This window comes from Pimephales promelas, chromosome 12 (genome assembly GCF_988280905.1).
Source record: "Pimephales promelas chromosome 12, fPimPro1.hap1.1, whole genome shotgun sequence".
Classification (NCBI taxonomy): domain Eukaryota; kingdom Metazoa; phylum Chordata; class Actinopteri; order Cypriniformes; family Leuciscidae; genus Pimephales; species Pimephales promelas.
In genome coordinates, this window is record NC_142780.1 from 21,353,450 (window position 1) to 21,372,716 (window position 19,267).

The following is a 19,267-nucleotide window of genomic DNA, read 5'->3' on the forward strand; positions in this document are numbered from 1 at the left end:
AACTTTTGAGTTTCGATATCTCAGCAGTGGAAGGGGCTAGAGCCTCCATTTTTGCACTCAGGTCTAAGTCTCATGGCCCTCTATCAGAATCCAGAGTTTTGGGAAGATTGGAGAAACTTAATTTTTCGCCCGAAAAAAAAAAAACGTAAGGGGTAACACTGTCGTTTTTTTTTCGGGCCGAATTTTTGAGTTTCGATATCTCAGCTCTGGAAGGGGCTAGAGCCTCCATTTTTGCACCCAGGTCTAAGTCTCATGGCCCTCTATCAGAATCCAGAGTTTTGGGAAGATTGGAGAAACTTAATTTTTCGCCCAAAAAAAAAAACGTAAGGGGTACCACTGTCGTTTTTTTTTTTCGGGCCGAATTTTTGAGTTTCAATATCTCAGCTCTGGAAGGGGCTAGAGCCTCCATTTTTGCACTCAGGTCTAAGTCTCATGGCCCTTTATCAGAATCCAGAGTTTTGGGAAGATTGGAGAAACTTAATTTTTCGCCCGAAAAAAAAAAACGTAAGGGGTACCACTGTCGTTTTTTTTTTCGGGCCGAATTTTTGAGTTTCGATATCTCAGCTCTGGAAGGGGCTAGAGCCTCCATTTTTGCACTCAGGTCTAAGTCTCATGGCCCTCTATCAGAATCCAGAGTTTTGGGAAGATTGGAGAAACTTAATTTTTCGCCCGAAAAAAAAAACGTAAGGGGTACCACTGTCGTTTTTTTTTTCGGGCCGAATTTTTGAGTTTCGATATCTCAGCTCTGGAAGGGGCTAGAGCCTCCATTTTTGCACTCAGGTCTAAGTCTCATGGTCCTCTATCAGAATCCAGAGTTTTGGGAAGATTGGATAAACTTAATTTTTCGCCTGAAAAAAAAAACGTAAGGGGTAACACTGTCGTTTTTTTTTCGGGCCGAATTTTTTAGTTTCGATATCTCAGCTCTGGAAGGGGCTAGAGCCTACATTTTTGCACTCAGGTCTAAGTCTCATGGCCCTCTATCAGAATCCAGAGTTTTGGGAAGATTGGAGAAACTTAATTTTTCTCCCGAAAAAAAAAAAAACGTAAGGGGTACCACTGTCGTTTTTTTTTTCGGGCTGAATTTTTGAGTTTCGATATCTCAGCTCTGGAAGGGGCTAGAGCCTCCATTTTTGCACTCATGTCTCAGTCTAATGGCCCTCTATCAGAATCCAGAGTTTTGGGAAGATTGGAAAAACTTAAATTTTCACCCGAAAAAAAAAACGTAAGGGGTACCACTGTCGTTTTTTTTTTTCGGGCCGAACTTTTGAGATTCGATATCTCAGCTCTGGAAGGGGCTAGAGCCTCCATTTTTGCACTCAGGTCTAAGTCTCATGGCCCTCTATCAGAATCCAGAGTTTTGGGAAGATTGGAGAAACTTAATTTTTCGCCCGAAAAAAAAAAAACGTAAGGTGTACCACTGTCGTTTTTTTTTTTTCGGGCCGAATTTTTGAGTTTCGATATCTCAGCTCTGGAAGGGGCTAGAGCCTCCATTTTTGCACTCAGGTCAAAGTCTCATGGCCCTCTATCAGAATCCAGAGTTTTGGGAAGATTGGAGAAACTTAATTTTTCGCCCGAAAAAAAAAAACGTAAGGGGTAACACTGTCGTTTTTTTTTCGGGCCGAATTTTTGAGTTTAGATATCTCAGCTCTGGAAGGGGCTAGAGCCTCCATTTTTGCACCCAGGTCTAAGTCTCATGGCCCTCTATCAGAATCCAGAGTTTTGGGAAGATTGGAGAAACTTAATTTTTCGCCCAAAAAAAAAAACGTAAGGGGTACCACTGTCGTTTTTTTTTTTTCGGGCCGAATTTTTGAGTTTCGATATCTCAGCTCTGGAAGGGGCTAGAGCCTCCATTTTTGCACTCAGGTCTAAGTCTCATGGCCCTCTATCAGAATCCAGAGTTTTGGGAAGATTGGAGAAACTTAATTTTTCGCCCGAAAAAAAAAAAAACGTAAGGGGTAACACTGTCGTTTTTTTTTCGGGCCGAATTTTTGAGTTTCGATATCTCAGCTCTGGAAGGGGCTAGAGCCTCCATTTTTGCACTCAGGTCTAAGTCTCATGGCCCTCTATCAGAATCCAGAGTTTTGGGAAGATTGGAGAAACTTAATTTTTCGCCCGAAAAAAAAAAACGTAAGGGGTACCACTGTCGTTTTTTTTTTTTCGGGCCGAACTTTTGAGTTTCGATATCTCAGCTCTGGAAGGGGCTAGAGCCTCCATTTTTGCACTCAGGTCTAAGTCTCATGGCCCTTTATCAGAATCCAGAGTTTTGGGAAGATTGGAGAAACTTAATTTTTCGCCCGAAAAAAAAAAACGTAAGGGGTACCACTGTCGTTTTTTTTTTTCGGGCCGAATTTTTGAGTTTCGATATCTCAGCTCTGGAAGGGGCTAGAGCCTCCATTTTTGCACTCAGGTCTAAGTCTCATGGCCCTCTATCAGAATCCAGAGTTTTGGGAAGATTGGAGAAACTTAATTTTTCGCCCAAAAAAAAAAAAACGTAAGGGGTAACACTGTCGTTTTTTTTTCGGGCCGAATTTTTGAGTTTCGATATCTCAGCTCTGGAAGGGGCTAGAGCCTCCATTTTTGCACTCAGGTCTAAGTCTCATGGCCCTCTATCAGAATCCAGAGTTTTGGGAAGATTGGAGAAACTTAATTTTTCGCCCGAAAAAAAAAAACGTAAGGGGTACCACTGTCGTTTTTTTTTTTTCGGGCCGAACTTTTGAGTTTCGATATCTCAGCTCTGGAAGGGGCTAGAGCCTCCATTTTTGCACTCAGGTCTAAGTCTCATGGCCCTCTATCAGAATCCAGAGTTTTGGGAAGATTGGAGAAACTTAATTTTTCGCCCGAAAAAAAAAAACGTAAGGGGTACCACTGTCGTTTTTTTTTTTTCTGGCCGAACTTTTGAGTTTCGATATCTCAGCTCTGGAAGGGGCTAGAGCCTCCATTTTTGCACTCAGGTCTAAGTCTCATGGCCCTCTATCAGAATCCAGAGTTTTGGGAAGATTGGAGAAACTTAATTTTTCGCCCGAAAAAAAAAAACGTAAGGGGTAACACTGTCGTTTTTTTTTCGGGCCGAATTTTTGAGTTTCGATATCTCAGCTCTGGAAGGGGCTAGAGCCTCCATTTTTGCACTCAGGTCTAAGTCTCATGGCCCTCTATCAGAATCCAGAGTTTTGGGAAGATTGGAGAAACTTAATTTTTCGCCCGAAAAAAAAAAACGTAAGGTGTACCACTGTCGTTTTTTTTTTTTCGGGCCGAATTTTTGAGTTTCGATATCTCAGCTCTGGAAGGGGCTAGAGCCTCCATTTTTGCACTCAGGTCAAAGTCTCATGGCCCTCTATCAGAATCCAGAGTTTTGGGAAGATTGGAGAAACTTAATTTTTCGCCCGAAAAAAAAAAACGTAAGGGGTAACACTGTCGTTTTTTTTTCGGGCCGAATTTTTGAGTTTCGATATCTCAGCTCTGGAAGGGGCTAGAGCCTCCATTTTTGCACCCAGGTCTAAGTCTCATGGCCCTCTATCAGAATCCAGAGTTTTGGGAAGATTGGAGAAACTTAATTTTTCGCCCAAAAAAAAAACGTAAGGGGTACCACTGTCGTTTTTTTTTTTTCGGGCCGAATTTTTGAGTTTCGATATCTCAGCTCTGGAAGGGGCTAGAGCCTCCATTTTTGCACTCAGGTCTAAGTCTCATGGCCCTCTATCAGAATCCAGAGTTTTGGGAAGATTGGAGAAACTTAATTTTTCGCCCGAAAAAAAAAAAAACGTAAGGGGTAACACTGTCGTTTTTTTTTCGGGCCGAATTTTTGAGTTTCGATATCTCAGCTCTGGAAGGGGCTAGAGCCTCCATTTTTGCACTCAGGTCTAAGTCTCATGGCCCTCTATCAGAATCCAGAGTTTTGGGAAGATTGGAGAAACTTAATTTTTCGCCCGAAAAAAAAAAAAACGTAAGGGGTACCACTGTCGTTTTTTTTTTTTCGGGCCGAACTTTTGAGTTTCGATATCTCAGCTCTGGAAGGGGCTAGAGCCTCCATTTTTGCACTCAGGTCTAAGTCTCATGGCCCTTTATCAGAATCCAGAGTTTTGGGAAGATTGGAGAAACTTAATTTTTCGCCCGAAAAAAAAAACGTAAGGGGTACCACTGTCGTTTTTTTTTTTCGGGCCGAATTTTTGAGTTTCGATATCTCAGCTCTGGAAGGGGCTAGAGCCTCCATTTTTGCACTCAGGTCTAAGTCTCATGGCCCTCTATCAGAATCCAGAGTTTTGGGAAGATTGGAGAAACTTAATTTTTCGCCCGAAAAAAAAAAACGTAAGGGGTAACACTGTCGTTTTTTTTTCGGGCCGAATTTTTGAGTTTCGATATCTCAGCTCTGGAAGGGGCTAGAGCCTCCATTTTTGCACTCAGGTCTAAGTCTCATGGCCCTCTATCAGAATCCAGAGTTTTGGGAAGATTGGAGAAACTTAATTTTTCGCCCAAAAAAAAAAAAAACGTAAGGGGTAACACTGTCGTTTTTTTTTCGGGCCGAATTTTTGAGTTTCGATATCTCAGCTCTGGAAGGGGCTAGAGCCTCCATTTTTGCACTCAGGTCTAAGTCTCATGGCCCTCTATCAGAATCCAGAGTTTTGGGAAGATTGGAGAAACTTAATTTTTCGCCCGAAAAAAAAAAACGTAAGGGGTACCACTGTCGTTTTTTTTTTTTCGGGCCGAACTTTTGAGTTTCGATATCTCAGCTCTGGAAGGGGCTAGAGCCTCCATTTTTGCACTCAGGTCTAAGTCTCATGGCCCTCTATCAGAATCCAGAGTTTTGGGAAGATTGGAGAAACTTAATTTTTCGCCCGAAAAAAAAAAACGTAAGGGGTACCACTGTCGTTTTTTTTTCGGGCCGAATTTTTGAGTTTCGATATCTCAGCTCTGGAAGGGGCTAGAGCCTCCATTTTTGCACTCAGGTCTAAGTCTCATGGCCCTCTATCAGAATCCAGAGTTTTGGGAAGATTGGAGAAACTTAATTTTTCGCCCGAAAAAAAAAAACGTAAGGTGTACCACTGTCGTTTTTTTTTTCGGGCCGAATTTTTGAGTTTCGATATCTCAGCTCTGGAAGGGGCTAGAGCCTCCATTTTTGCACCCAGGTCTAAGTCTCATGGCCCTCTATCAGAATCCAGAGTTTTGGGAAGATTGGAGAAACTTAATTTTTCGCCCAAAAAAAAAAACGTAAGGGGTACCACTGTCGTTTTTTTTTTTCGGGCCGAATTTTTGAGTTTCGATATCTCAGCTCTGGAAGGGGCTAGAGCCTCCATTTTTGCACTCAGGTCTAAGTCTCATGGCCCTCTATCAGAATCCAGAGTTTTGGGAAGATTGGAGAAACTTAATTTTTCGCCCAAAAAAAAAAAACGTAAGGGGTACCACTGTCGTTTTTTTTTCGGGCCGAATTTTTGAGTTTCAATATCTCAGCTCTGGAAGGGGCTAGAGCCTCCATTTTTGCACTCAGGTCTAAGTCTCATGGCCCTCTATCAGAATCCAGAGTTTTGGGAAGATTGGAGAAACTTAATTTTTCGCCCGAAAAAAAAAAAACGTAAGGGGTAACACTGTCGTTTTTTTTTTAGGGCCGAATTTTTGAGTTTCGATATCTCAGCTCTGGAAGGGGCTAGAGCCTCCATTTTTGCACTCAGGTCTAAGTCTCATGGCCCTCTATCAGAATCCAGAGTTTTGGGAAGATTGGAGAAACTTAATTTTTCGCCCGAAAAAAAAAAACGTAAGGGGTACCACTGTCGTTTTTTTTTTTCGGGCCGAATTTTTGAGTTTCGATATCTCAGCTCTGGAAGGGGCTAGAGCCTCCATTTTTGCACTCAGGTCTAAGTCTCATGGCCCTCTATCAGAATCCAGAGTTTTGGGAAGATTGGAGAAACTTAATTTTTCGCCCGAAAAAAAAAAACGTAAGGGGTAACACTGTCGTTTTTTTTTCGGGCCGAATTTTTGAGTTTCGATATCTCAGCTCTGGAAGGGGCTAGAGCCTCCATTTTTGCACTCAGGTCTAAGTCTCATGGCCCTCTATCAGAATCCAGAGTTTTGGGAAGATTGGAGAAACTTAATTTTTCGCCCGAAAAAAAAAAACGTAAGGGGTACCACTGTCGTTTTTTTTTTCGGGCCGAATTTTTGAGTTTTGATATCTCAGCTCTGGAAGGGGCTAGAGCCTCCATTTTTGCACTCAGGTCTAAGTCTCATGGTCCTCTATCAGAATCCAGAGTTTTGGGAAGATTGGATAAACTTAATTTTTCGCCTGAAAAAAAAAACGTAAGGGGTAACACTGTCGTTTTTTTTTCGGGCCGAATTTTTTAGTTTCGATATCTCAGCTCTGGAAGGGGCTAGAGCCTACATTTTTGCACTCAGGTCTAAGTCTCATGGCCCTCTATCAGAATCCAGAGTTTTGGGAAGATTGGAGAAACTTAATTTTTCTCCCGAAAAAAAAAAAAACGTAAGGGGTACCACTGTCGTTTTTTTTTTCGGGCTGAATTTTTGAGTTTCGATATCTCAGCTCTGGAAGGGGCTAGAGCCTCCATTTTTGCACTCATGTCTCAGTCTAATGGCCCTCTATCAGAATCCAGAGTTTTGGGAAGATTGGAAAAACTTAAATTTTCACCCGAAAAAAAAAACGTAAGGGGTACCACTGTCGTTTTTTTTTTTCGGGCCGAACTTTTGAGATTCGATATCTCAGCTCTGGAAGGGGCTAGAGCCTCTATTTTTGCACTCAGGTCTAAGTCTCATGGCCCTCTATCAGAATCCAGAGTTTTGGGAAGATTGGAGAAACTTAATTTTTCGCCCGAAAAAAAAAAACGTAAGGGGTAACACTGTCGTTTTTTTTTCGGGCCGAATTTTTGAGTTTCGATATCTCAGCTCTGGAAGGGGCTAGAGCCTCCATTTTTGCACTCAGGTCTAAGTCTCATGGCCCTCTATCAGAATCCAGAGTTTTGGGAAGATTGGAGAAACTTAATTTTTCGCCCGAAAAAAAAAACGTAAGGGGTACCACTGTCGTTTTTTTTTTCGGGCCGAATTTTTGAGTTTTGATATCTCAGCTCTGGAAGGGGCTAGAGCCTCCATTTTTGCACTCAGGTCTAAGTCTCATGGTCCTCTATCAGAATCCAGAGTTTTGGGAAGATTGGATAAACTTAATTTTTCGCCTGAAAAAAAAAACGTAAGGGGTAACACTGTCGTTTTTTTTTCGGGCCGAATTTTTTAGTTTCGATATCTCAGCTCTGGAAGGGGCTAGAGCCTACATTTTTGCACTCAGGTCTAAGTCTCATGGCCCTCTATCAGAATCCAGAGTTTTGGGAAAATTGGAGAAACTTAATTTTTCTCCCGAAAAAAAAAAAAACGTAAGGGGTACCACTGTCGTTTTTTTTTTCGGGCTGAATTTTTGAGTTTCGATATCTCAGCTCTGGAAGGGGCTAGAGCCTCCATTTTTGCACTCATGTCTCAGTCTAATGGCCCTCTATCAGAATCCAGAGTTTTGGGAAGATTGGAAAAACTTAAATTTTCACCCGAAAAAAAAAACGTAAGGGGTACCACTGTCGTTTTTTTTTTTCGGGCCGAACTTTTGAGATTCGATATCTCAGCTCTGGAAGGGGCTAGAGCCTCCATTTTTGCACTCAGGTCTAAGTCTCGTGGCCCTCTATCAGAATCCAGAGTTTTGGGAAGATTGGAGAAACTTAATTTTTCGCCCGAAAAAAAAAAACGTAAGGGGTACCACTGTCGTTTTTTTTTTCGGGCCGAATTTTTGAGTTTCGATATCTCAGCTCTGGAAGGGGCTAGAGCCTCCATTTTTGCACTCAGGTCTAAGTCTCATGGCCCTCTATCAGAATCCAGAGTTTTGGGAAGATTGGATAAACTTAATTTTTCGCCCAAAAAAAAAAAAAACGTAAGGGGTAACACTGTCGTTTTTTTTTCGGGCCGAATTTTTGAGTTTCGATATCTCAGCTCTGGAAGGGGCTAGAGCCTCCATTTTTGCACTCAGGTCTAAGTCTCATGGCCCTCTATCAGAATCCAGAGTTTTGGGAAGATTGGAAAAACTTAACTTTTCGCCCGAAAAAAAAAAAACGTAAGGGGTACCACTGTCGTTTTTTTTTCGGGCCGAATTTTTTAGTTTCGATATCTCAGCTCTGGAAGGGGCTAGAGCCTACATTTTTGCACTCAGGTCTAAGTCTCATGGCCCTCTATCAGAATCCAGAGTTTTGGGAAGATTGGAGAAACTTAATTTTTCGCCCAAAAAAAAAAAACGTAAGGGGTAACACTGTCGTTTTTTTTTCGGGCCGAATTTTTGAGTTTCGATATCTCAGCTCTGGAAGGGGCTAGAGCCTCCATTTTTGCACTCAGGTCTAAGTCTCATGGCCCTCTATCAGAATCCAGAGTTTTGGGAAGATTGGAGAAACTTAATTTTTCGCCCGAAAAAAAAAAACGTAAGGGGTAACACTGTCTTTTTTTTTCGGGCCGAATTTTTGAGTTTCGATATCTCAGCTCTGGAAGGGGCTAGAGCCTCCATTTTTGCACCCAGGTCTAAGTCTCATGGCCCTCTATCAGAATCCAGAGTTTTGGGAAGATTGGAGAAACTTAATTTTTCGCCCAAAAAAAAAAACGTAAGGGGTACCACTGTCGTTTTTTTTTTTCGGGCCGAATTTTTGAGTTTCGATATCTCAGCTCTGGAAGGGGCTAGAGCCTCCATTTTTGCACTCAGGTCTAAGTCTCATGGCCCTCTATCAGAATCCAGAGTTTTGGGAAGATTGGAGAAACTTAATTTTTCGCCCAAAAAAAAAAAACGTAAGGGGTACCACTGTCGTTTTTTTTTCGGGCCGAATTTTTGAGTTTCAATATCTCAGCTCTGGAAGGGGCTAGAGCCTCCATTTTTGCACTCAGGTCTAAGTCTCATGGCCCTTTATCAGAATCCAGAGTTTTGGGAAGATTGGAGAAACTTAATTTTTCGCCCGAAAAAAAAAACGTAAGGGGTACCACTGTCGTTTTTTTTTTCGGGCCGAATTTTTGAGTTTCGATATCTCAGCTCTGGAAGGGGCTAGAGCCTCCATTTTTGCACTCAGGTCTAAGTCTCATGGCCCTCTATCAGAATCCAGAGTTTTGGGAAGATTGGAGAAACTTAATTTTTCGCCCAAAAAAAAAAAAACGTAAGGGGTAACACTGTCGTTTTTTTTTCGGGCCGAATTTTTGAGTTTCGATATCTCAGCTCTGGAAGGGGCTAGAGCCTCCATTTTTGCACTCAGGTCTAAGTCTCATGGCCCTCTATCAGAATCCAGAGTTTTGGTAAGATTGGAGAAACTTCATTTTTCGCCCGAAAAAAAAAAACGTAAGGGGTACCACTGTCGTTTTTTTTTTTTCGGGCCGAACTTTTGAGTTTCGATATCTCAGCTCTGGAAGGGGCTAGAGCCTCCATTTTTGCACTCGGGTCTAAGTCTCATGGCCCTCTATCAGAATCCAGAGTTTTGGGAAGATTGGAGAAACTTAATTTTTTGCCCAAAAAAAAAAAAACGTAAGGGGTAACACTGTCGTTTTTTTTTTCGGGCCGAATTTTTGAGTTTCGATATCTCAGCTCTGGAAGGGGCTAGAGCCTCCATTTTTGCACTCAGGTCTAAGTCTCATGGCCCTCTATCAGAATCCAGAGTTTTGGGAAGATTGGAGAAACTTAATTTTTCGCCCGAAAAAAAAAAACGTAAGGGGTAACACTGTCGTTTTTTTTTCGGGCCGAATTTTTGAGTTTCGATATTATCTCAGCTCTGGAAGGGGCTAGAGCCTCCATTTTTGCACTCAGGTCTAAGTCTCATGGCCCTCTATCAGAATCCAGAGTTTTGGGAAGATTGGAGAAACGTAATTTTTCGCCCAAAAAAAAAAACGTAAGGGGTACCACTGTCGTTTTTTTTTTTCGGGCCGAATTTTTGAGTTTCGATATCTCAGCTCTGGAAGGGGCTAGAGCCTCCATTTTTGCACTCAGGTCTAAGTCTCATGGCCCTCTATCAGAATCCAGAGTTTTGGGAAGATTGGAGAAACTTAATTTTTCGCCCAAAAAAAAAAAAACGTAAGGGGTACCACTGTCGTTTTTTTTTCGGGCCGAATTTTTGAGTTTCAATATCTCAGCTCTGGAAGGGGCTAGAGCCTCCATTTTTGCACTCAGGTCTAAGTCTCATGGCCCTTTATCAGAATCCAGAGTTTTGGGAAGATTGGAGAAACTTAATTTTTCGCCCGAAAAAAAAAACGTAAGGGGTACCACTGTCGTTTTTTTTTTCGGGCCGAATTTTTGAGTTTCGATATCTCAGCTCTGGAAGGGGCTAGAGCCTCCATTTTTGCACTCAGGTCTAAGTCTCATGGCCCTCTATCAGAATCCAGAGTTTTGGGAAGATTGGAGAAACTTAATTTTTCGCCCAAAAAAAAAAAAACGTAAGGGGTAACACTGTCGTTTTTTTTTCGGGCCGAATTTTTGAGTTTCGATATCTCAGCTCTGGAAGGGGCTAGAGCCTCCATTTTTGCACTCAGGTCTAAGTCTCATGGCCCTCTATCAGAATCCAGAGTTTTGGTAAGATTGGAGAAACTTCATTTTTCGCCCGAAAAAAAAAAACGTAAGGGGTACCACTGTCGTTTTTTTTTTTTCGGGCCGAACTTTTGAGTTTCGATATCTCAGCTCTGGAAGGGGCTAGAGCCTCCATTTTTGCACTCGGGTCTAAGTCTCATGGCCCTCTATCAGAATCCAGAGTTTTGGGAAGATTGGAGAAACTTAATTTTTTGCCCAAAAAAAAAAAAACGTAAGGGGTAACACTGTCGTTTTTTTTTTCGGGCCGAATTTTTGAGTTTCGATATCTCAGCTCTGGAAGGGGCTAGAGCCTCCATTTTTGCACTCAGGTCTAAGTCTCATGGCCCTCTATCAGAATCCAGAGTTTTGGGAAGATTGGAGAAACTTAATTTTTCGCCCGAAAAAAAAAAAACGTAAGGGGTAACACTGTCGTTTTTTTTTCGGGCCGAATTTTTGAGTTTCGATATTATCTCAGCTCTGGAAGGGGCTAGAGCCTCCATTTTTGCACTCAGGTCTAAGTCTCATGGCCCTCTATCAGAATCCAGAGTTTTGGGAAGATTGGAGAAACTTAATTTTTCGCCCGAAAAAAAAAAACGTAAGGGGTACCACTGTCGTTTTTTTTTTTCGGGCCGAATTTTTGAGTTTCGATATCTCAGCTCTGGAAGGGGCTAGAGCTTCCATTTTTGCACTCAGGTCTAAGTCTCATGGCCCTCTATCAGAATCCAGAGTTTTGGGAAGATTGGAGAAACTTAATTTTTCGCCCGAAAAAAAAAAACCGTAAGGGGTAACACTGTCGTTTTTTTTTCGGGCCGAATTTTTGAGTTTCGATATCTCAGCTCTGGAAGGGGCTAGAGCCTCCATTTTTGCACTCAGGTCTAAGTCTCATGGCCCTCTATCAGAATCCAGAGTTTTGGGAAGATTGGAGAAACTTAATTTTTCGCCCGAAAAAAAAAAACGTAAGGGGTACCACTGTCGTTTTTTTTTTTTTCGGGCCGAACTTTTGAGTTTCGATATCTCAGCTCTGGAAGGGGCTAGAGCCTCCATTTTTGCACTCAGGTCTAAGTCTCATGGCCCTCTATCAGAATCCAGAGTTTTGGGAAGATTGGAGAAACTTAATTTTTTGCCAGAAAAAAAAAAAACGTAAGGGGTAACACTGTCGTTTTTTTTTTTCGGGCCGAATTTTTGAGTTTCGATATCTCAGCTCTGGAAGGGGCTAGAGCCTCCATTTTTGCACTCAGGTCTAAGTATCATGGCCCTCTATCAGAATCCAGAGTTTTGGGAAGATTGGAGAAACTTAATTTTTCGCCCGAAAAAAAAAAACGTAAGGGGTACCACTGTCGTTTTTTTTTTCGGGCCGAATTTTTGAGTTTCTATATCTCAGCTCTGGAAGGGGCTAGAGCCTCCATTTTTGCACTCAGGTCTAAGTCTCATGGCCCTCTATCAGAATCCAGAGTTTTGGGAAGATTGGAGAAACTTAATTTTTCGCCCGAAAAAAAAAAACGTAAGGGGTACCACTGTCGTTTTTTTTTTCGGGCCGAATTTTTGAGTTTCGATATCTCAGCTCTGGAAGGGGCTAGAGCCTCCATTTTTGCACTCAGGTCTAAGTCTCATGGCCCTCTATCAGAATCCAGAGTTTTGGGAAGATTGGAGAAACTTAATTTTTCGCCCGAAAAAAAAAAAACGTAAGGGGTACCACTGTCGTTTTTTTTTTTCGGGCCGAATTTTTGAGTTTCGATATCTCAGCTCTGGAAGGGGCTAGAGCCTCCATTTTTGCACTCAGGTCTAAGTCTCATGGCCCTCTATCAGAATCCAGAGTTTTGGGAAGATTGGAGAAACTTAATTTTTCGCCCGAAAAAAAAAAACGTAAGGGGTACCACTGTCGTTTTTTTTTTCGGGCCGAATTTTTGAGTTTCGATATCTCAGCTCTGGAAGGGGCTAGAGCCTCCATTTTTGCACTCAGGTCTAAGTCTCATGGCCCTCTATCAGAATCCAGAGTTTTGGGAAGATTGGAGAAACTTAATTTTTCGCCCAAAAAAAAAAAACGTAAGGGGTACCACTGTCGTTTTTTTTTTTCGGGCCGAACTTTTGAGTTTCGATATCTCAGCTCTGGAAGGGGCTAGAGCCTCCATTTTTGCACTCAGGTCTAAGTCTCATGGCCCTCTATCAGAATCCAGAGTTTTGGGAAGATTGGAGAAACTTAATTTTTCGCCCGAAAAAAAAAAACGTAAGGGGTACCACTGTCGTTTTTTTTTTTTCGTGCTGAATTTTTGAGTTTCGATATCTCAGCTCTGGAAGGGGCTAGAGCCTCCATTTTTGCACTCAGGTCTAAGTCTCATGGCCCTCTATCAGAATCCAGAGTTTTGGGAAGATTGGAGAAACTTAATTTTTCGCCCGAAAAAAAAAAAACGTAAGGGGTAACACTGTCGTTTTTTTTTTCGGGCCGAATTTTTGAGTTTCGATATCTCAGCTCTGGAAGGGGCTAGAGCCTCCATTTTTGCACTCAGGTCTAAGTCTCATGGCCCTCTATCAGAATCCAGAGTTTTGGGAAGATTGGAGAAACTTAATTTTTCGCCCGAAAAAAAAAACGTAAGGGGTACCACTGTCGTTTTTTTTTTTTCGGGCCGAATTTTTTAGTTTCGATATCTCAGCTCTGGAAGGGGCTAGAGCCTCCATTTTTGCACTCAGGTCTAAGTCTCATGGCCCTCTATCAGAATCCAGAGTTTTGGGAAGATTGGAGAAACTTAATTTTTCGCCCAAAAAAAAAAAAAACCGTAAGGGGTAACACTGTCGTTTTTTTTTTCGGGCCGAATTTTTGAGTTTCGATATCTCAGCTCTGGAAGGGGCTAGAGCCTCCATTTTTGCACTCAGGTCTAAGTCTCATGGCCCTCTATCAGAATCCAGAGTTTTGGGAAGATTGGAGAAACTTAATTTTTCGCCCAAAAAAAAAAAAACGTAAGGGGTACCACTGTCGTTTTTTTTTTTTTTCGGGCCGAACTTTTGAGTTTCGATATCTCAGCTCTGGAAGGGGCTAGAGCCTCCATTTTTGCACTCAGGTCTAAGTCTCATGGCCCTCTATCAGAATCCAGAGTTTTGGGAAGATTGGAGAAACTTAATTTTTTGCCCGAAAAAAAAAAAACGTAAGGGGTACCACTGTCGTTTTTTTTTTCGGGCCGAATTTTTGAGTTTCGATATCTCAGCTCTGGAAGGGGCTAGAGCCTCCATTTTTGCACTCAGGTCTAAGTCTCATGGCCCTCTATCAGAATCCAGAGTTTTGGGAAGATTGGAGAAACTTAATTTTTCGCCCGAAAAAAAAAAACGTAAGGGGTAACACTGTCGTTTTTTTTTCGGGCCGAAATTTTGAGTTTCGATATCTCAGCTCTGGAAGGGGCTAGAGCCTCCATTTTTGCACTCAGGTCTAAGTCTCATGGCCCTCTATCAGAATCCAGAGTTTTGGGAAGATTGGAGAAACTTAATTTTTCGCCCGAAAAAAAAAACGTAAGGGGTACCACTGTCGTTTTTTTTTTCGGGCCGAATTTTTGAGTTTCGATATCTCAGCTCTGGAAGGGGCTAGAGCCTCCATTTTTGCACTCAGGTCTAAGTCTCATGGCCCTCTATCAGAATCCAGAGTTTTGGGAAGATTGGAGAAACTTAATTTTTCGCCCAAAAAAAAAAAACGTAAGGGGTACCACTGTCGTTTTTTTTTCGGGCCGAATTTTTGAGTTTCAATATCTCAGCTTTGGAAGGGGCTAGAGCCTCCATTTTTGCACTCAGGTCTAAGTCTCATGGCCCTTTATCAGAATCCAGAGTTTTGGGAAGATTGGAGAAACTTAATTTTTCGCCCGAAAAAAAAAACAAACGTAAGGGGTAACACTGTCGTTTTTTTTTCGGGCCGAATTTTTGAGTTTCGATATCTCAGCTCTGGAAGGGGCTAGAGCCTCCATTTTTGCACTCAGGTCTAAGTCTCATGGTCCTCTATCAGAATCCAGAGTTTTGGGAAGATTGGATAAACTTAATTTTTCGCCCGAAAAAAAAAACGTAAGGGGTAACACTGTCGTTTTTTTTTTTCGGGCCGAATTTTTGAGTTTCGATATCTCAGCTCTGGAAGGGGCTAGAGCCTCCATTTTTGCACTCAGGTCTAAGTCTCATGGCCCTCTATCAGAATCCAGAGTTTTGGGAAGATTGGAGAAACTTAATTTTTCGCCCGAAAAAAAAAAACGTAAGGGGTAACACTGTCGTTTTTTTTTTTCGGGCCGAATTTTTGAGTTTCGATATCTCAGCTCTGGAAGGGGCTAGAGCCTCCATTTTTGCACTCAGGTCTAAGTCTCATGGCCCTCTATCAGAATCCAGAGTTTTGGGAAGATTGGAGAAACTTAATTTTTCGCCCGAAAAAAAAAACGTAAGGGGTACCACTGTTGTTGTTTTTTCGGGCCGAATTTTTGAGTTTCGATATCTCAGCTCTGGAAGGGGCTAGAGCCTCCATTTTTGCACTCATGTCTAAGTCTCATGGCCCTCTATCAGAATCCAGAGTTTTGGTAAGATTGGAGAAACTTAATTTTTCGCCCGAAAAAAAAAAACGTAAGGGGTACCACTGTCGTTTTTTTTTTCAGGCCGAATTTTTGAGTTTCGATATCTCAGCTCTGGAAGGGGCTAGAGCTTCCATTTTTGCACTCAGGTCTAAGTCTCATGGCCCTCTATCAGAATCCAGAGTTTTGGGAAGATTGGAGAAACTTAATTTTTCGCCCAAAAAAAAAAAACGTAAGGGGTACCACTGTCGTTTTTTTTTCGGGCCGAATTTTTGAGTTTCGATATCTCAGCTCTGGAAGGGGCTAGAGCCTCCATTTTTGCACTCAGGTCTAAGTCTCATGGCCCTCTGTCAGAATCCAGAGTTTTGGGAAGATTGGAGAAACTTAATTTTTCGCCCGAAAAAAAAAAACGTAAGGGGTACCACTGTCGTTTTTTTTTCGGGCCGAATTTTTGAGTTTCGATATCTCAGCTCTGGAAGGGGCTAGAGCCTCCATTTTTGCACTCAGGTCTAAGTCTCATGGCCCTCTGTCAGAATCCAGAGTTTTGGGAAGATTGGAGAAACTTAATTTTTCGCCCGAAAAAAAAAACGTAAGGGGTACCACTGTCGTTTTTTTTTCGGGCCGAATTTTTGAGTTTCGATATCTCAGCTCTGGAAGGGGCTAGAGCCTCCATTTTTGCACTCAGGTCTAAGTCTCATGGCCCTCTATCAGAATCCAGAGTTTTGGGAAGATTGGAGAAACTTAATTTTTCGCCCAAAAAAAAACAACGTAAGGGGTACCACTGTCGTTTTTTTTTCGGGCCGAATTTTTGAGTTTCGATATCTCAGCTCTGGAAGGGGCTAGAGCCTCCATTTTTGCACTCAGGTCTAAATCTCCCCCCCCACCCTCCCCCAAAAAACGAAAGGGGTACCACTTTTTTTTTTTTTTGGTCGAAATTTTTAGTTTCTCTGATCTTCTTGAAACTCTGGATTCTGATAGAGGGCCACGAGACTTAGACCTGAGTGCAAAAATGGAGGCTCTAGACCCTTCCAGAGCTAAGATATTGAGATATTTATAATGGCATAAATGCTATGTGGGATCTCAATACCTCAGCTCTGGAAGGGTCTAGAGCCTCCATTTTTGTCCATTGTGAAATGCTCCAGAAGTTAAAAAAAAGGGGGGCTGACATGTGATGTCCATTGTAATGGACACAGGGTCTGAATGGGTTAAACAAAGCCAAGCACACTAAGCCAAAGGACAGCATTGTAACAACATATATGATTTCTATTTTCTACAATTTATGGCTGAAGATAAATAGTTGTACAATGCTGTATGTTGGCTATTTTGGTATACATTTTCTTGCATGAAGAGTCTGCTTCCTAAGATAAAGGTTTGTTTTAAAAACTTGTTTTTTTATGACAGAATTAAACTTTAAGATTTAAGCTTTCCCTTTTCTTACCCCAAGACTTTTTCTACGTTACTTTTATTAGCAAGCAGCCTTTTCAAGGAGTTCAAATGGGCATCAGACAAGAACACTCAAGTGGAGAACCTTAGGCTAAATATTTTTTGAATAAATTATAAAATGTAACTATATAAGGTCTACTTAAAATGTGATAAGAAAACTGGCTTAAAAATTTTAAGAGGTAAGCCACATAACCTTATTTTAACCATATTTGGTGCTTGATGTAATCGATTTTGTCAAAACTTGCTTGCGGAACCTTAATCAAATCTTGTTTTTCATTCCGGACTCTTCAGACCGACGTACCATCTCGCATGTTGGTATTGTAGCCTGATTGTATCTAAACCAGCGCCTGAACGTACAACTTTTTACTCTAGTTTAAATAAATTCACTTTTTATGTACGGTGGATTCAGTCGCTGATCACAGCAGTGCTGGTGTGAGTTATCTTTACTTGTGCAGTATATTTACGTTGTGTAACAAAGGGGATTTCTTTTCTGGAGGAACGTTAGTGTCCTTCATTGCTTCTTGAAATGCGATTCACCCTGCGGGCTTTGATTTCCCATGGCCGAGTGGCTCGTCGGATGGGACTCGGACCTGAGTCCAGAATCAACATGCTTCGGAACATACTCACTGGTCTGGTTCGACACGAAAGGATAGAGACAACAAGAGCCCGAGCCGATGAAGTTCGCTTTTACGCTGAAAAGGCGAGTAACATTACAAGCAGCCGACTACAGGTTTTCAGTACCTACATTTATTAGCCTAAATAAATACATATTTTAAACGTTAAATTTAAAAGGATAAAATGGCGTCAAACTTTGAAAACATTTGTAAAAAATATTTTGACAGAATAAAGATTTGATCGTGATCTAAAAATAGCAATACATTAATATGTAGCAATATATATTAAAATAAAGTATGTATATATTGTTTTACGGTGTGCGCTTTAACCTTATTTATTATCCTCAGGTTAGGTAACGTTAGAGTAAGTAAAATCTCACCTAAATCATAAGCATTCAAATGGTACTTGTTCAGAAGACTTCTCTGTGGTCAGTTCTTGCTCAAGGTTTATTAACAACAATACTGGTAGACAATTGCTTGCAATTAGTATAATAGTTATTTATTAATATTCCAAAAATAAATGTTAAAAGACAAAAAATAATTGCAACTTTACAATATAAAGCGAGTTCTAAATCAAAGGTAGCTGGGTTTCTGGTGTCGAGAGATACCGCTCAATCAGTATCTGCCAGTCTTCTATACTCAAAGATTTCACTGCCGATGTCAGACTCTCTTCTGCTTTCATCAAACAGAGAGCTGCCAAGTCTTCCATGACATTTTTAAGGTGTTTCTGACGTATGCTCTCTTCTTGGCCCTATTCCTCGTTGTCCTTCATTTCTTCGTCTGTAATATATACCTTATCAACAGCATTACATTTTTCTTAAAAGCAATTTTTATCCAATACATAAATGGTCTCTACTCTAAGTTACTTAATATAAACATATGTATCTACTTATTTTATATATTATCAGTAATTGGTATTATGTTTTTGTATATCATTCATTTTCATATATATATATATATATATATATAGTTAAAGCTAAAATATCCAAACAGTGACACTAGTTCAAACACTTCTATCATAATTTAGGCTACTCGCCCTCAATTCCAAACCGGTCTAAATTTCTTTCTTCTCTGTAAAAGAAGAGCTTTAGAAGAATATGGGCAACCAAACAAACAGTTAATGATCCCCATTGGAAAAAAAAATATGGATGTCATGGGGCCCATCAACTGTTTGGTTACTGACATTCCTCAAAATATATTTTTGTGTTCAGCGGAAGAAAAAAAATTGTAGTTTAGGGACAACTTGAGGTTGACTAAAATAAATGATGATTCATGATGATGATGAGCCTAAATCATTTTTGTGTTGAACTATCCCTTTAAAGAGTTTTGTGTTTTCAACAATTAAAATGATTCATTAAAACTAATATTGTTTTGGAATGACTTTGTTTCTATTTTGACTTTAACATTTGTATTTTCTTTTTTAGATTATTGATTATGCAAAAAAAGGAGAAACCGATGAAAAGTCAATGAAAATGGCTGATTTCTGGCTAACAGTAAGTTTCGGTCATTCCTTGAAAAATAAGAGTATCTAACACTATTTCTGAGTAAAGGACATCTACATTGATTTATATTTTTTCATTCAGGAAAAAGATTTGATCCCCAAACTCTTCAAAGTTCTGGCGGTAAGATTTGAGAGTCAGACAGGTGAATATACACGCATGGCCCGCATTCCTAACAGAGAGAATCTGGACCGCGCAGCAATGGCTGTCCTGGAGTACAAGGGCAACCCTTTCCCTCCCCTGCTCCCTGTGAAACGTGTCCGTGAACTGAGCTTGATAAACCAACTTCTGAAAGGATACCGAGATGAAAAAGCTCTAATGGCCGCTGAGAAAAAGGACTTCTAAACTTGCACTGTATTTGTACATTATGTTTTATGTCATAAACCAGTATACATTGAATTAAAATATCCAATATTGTGTGTATAGTTGATGATCTAACATGCCCATGTTTTTTTTTAATTCAGAATTTTAAAATCAAAATGGATATATCTGTATAAGATGAGTGTGTCTGGGGTGCTGGTAACTGGTCACAAACAGATGATTTGACATTTTTATTTGGCATTTTGTCTTCACCAATTAATTCCAGACGAACCAATGGTGAGACAGTCGAATGAAAGTATACATTAGAAAGATACTATT

General features: G+C 40.9%; 1 protein-coding gene across 1 annotated transcript; it reads left to right on the plus strand.

The window, feature by feature from the left end:
• Positions 1-16,791: 16,791 nt before the first annotated feature.
• Positions 16,792-19,056, plus strand: mrpl17 (mitochondrial ribosomal protein L17). The gene is made up of 3 exons (XM_039679367.2): positions 16,792-17,215; positions 18,554-18,622; positions 18,713-19,056. Exons 1-3 carry the CDS (start codon positions 17,042-17,044, stop codon positions 18,971-18,973), a joined length of 504 nt encoding a protein of 167 aa, XP_039535301.2. The 5' UTR covers positions 16,792-17,041; the 3' UTR covers positions 18,974-19,056.
• The last annotated feature ends 211 nt before the right edge of the window (positions 19,057-19,267 follow it).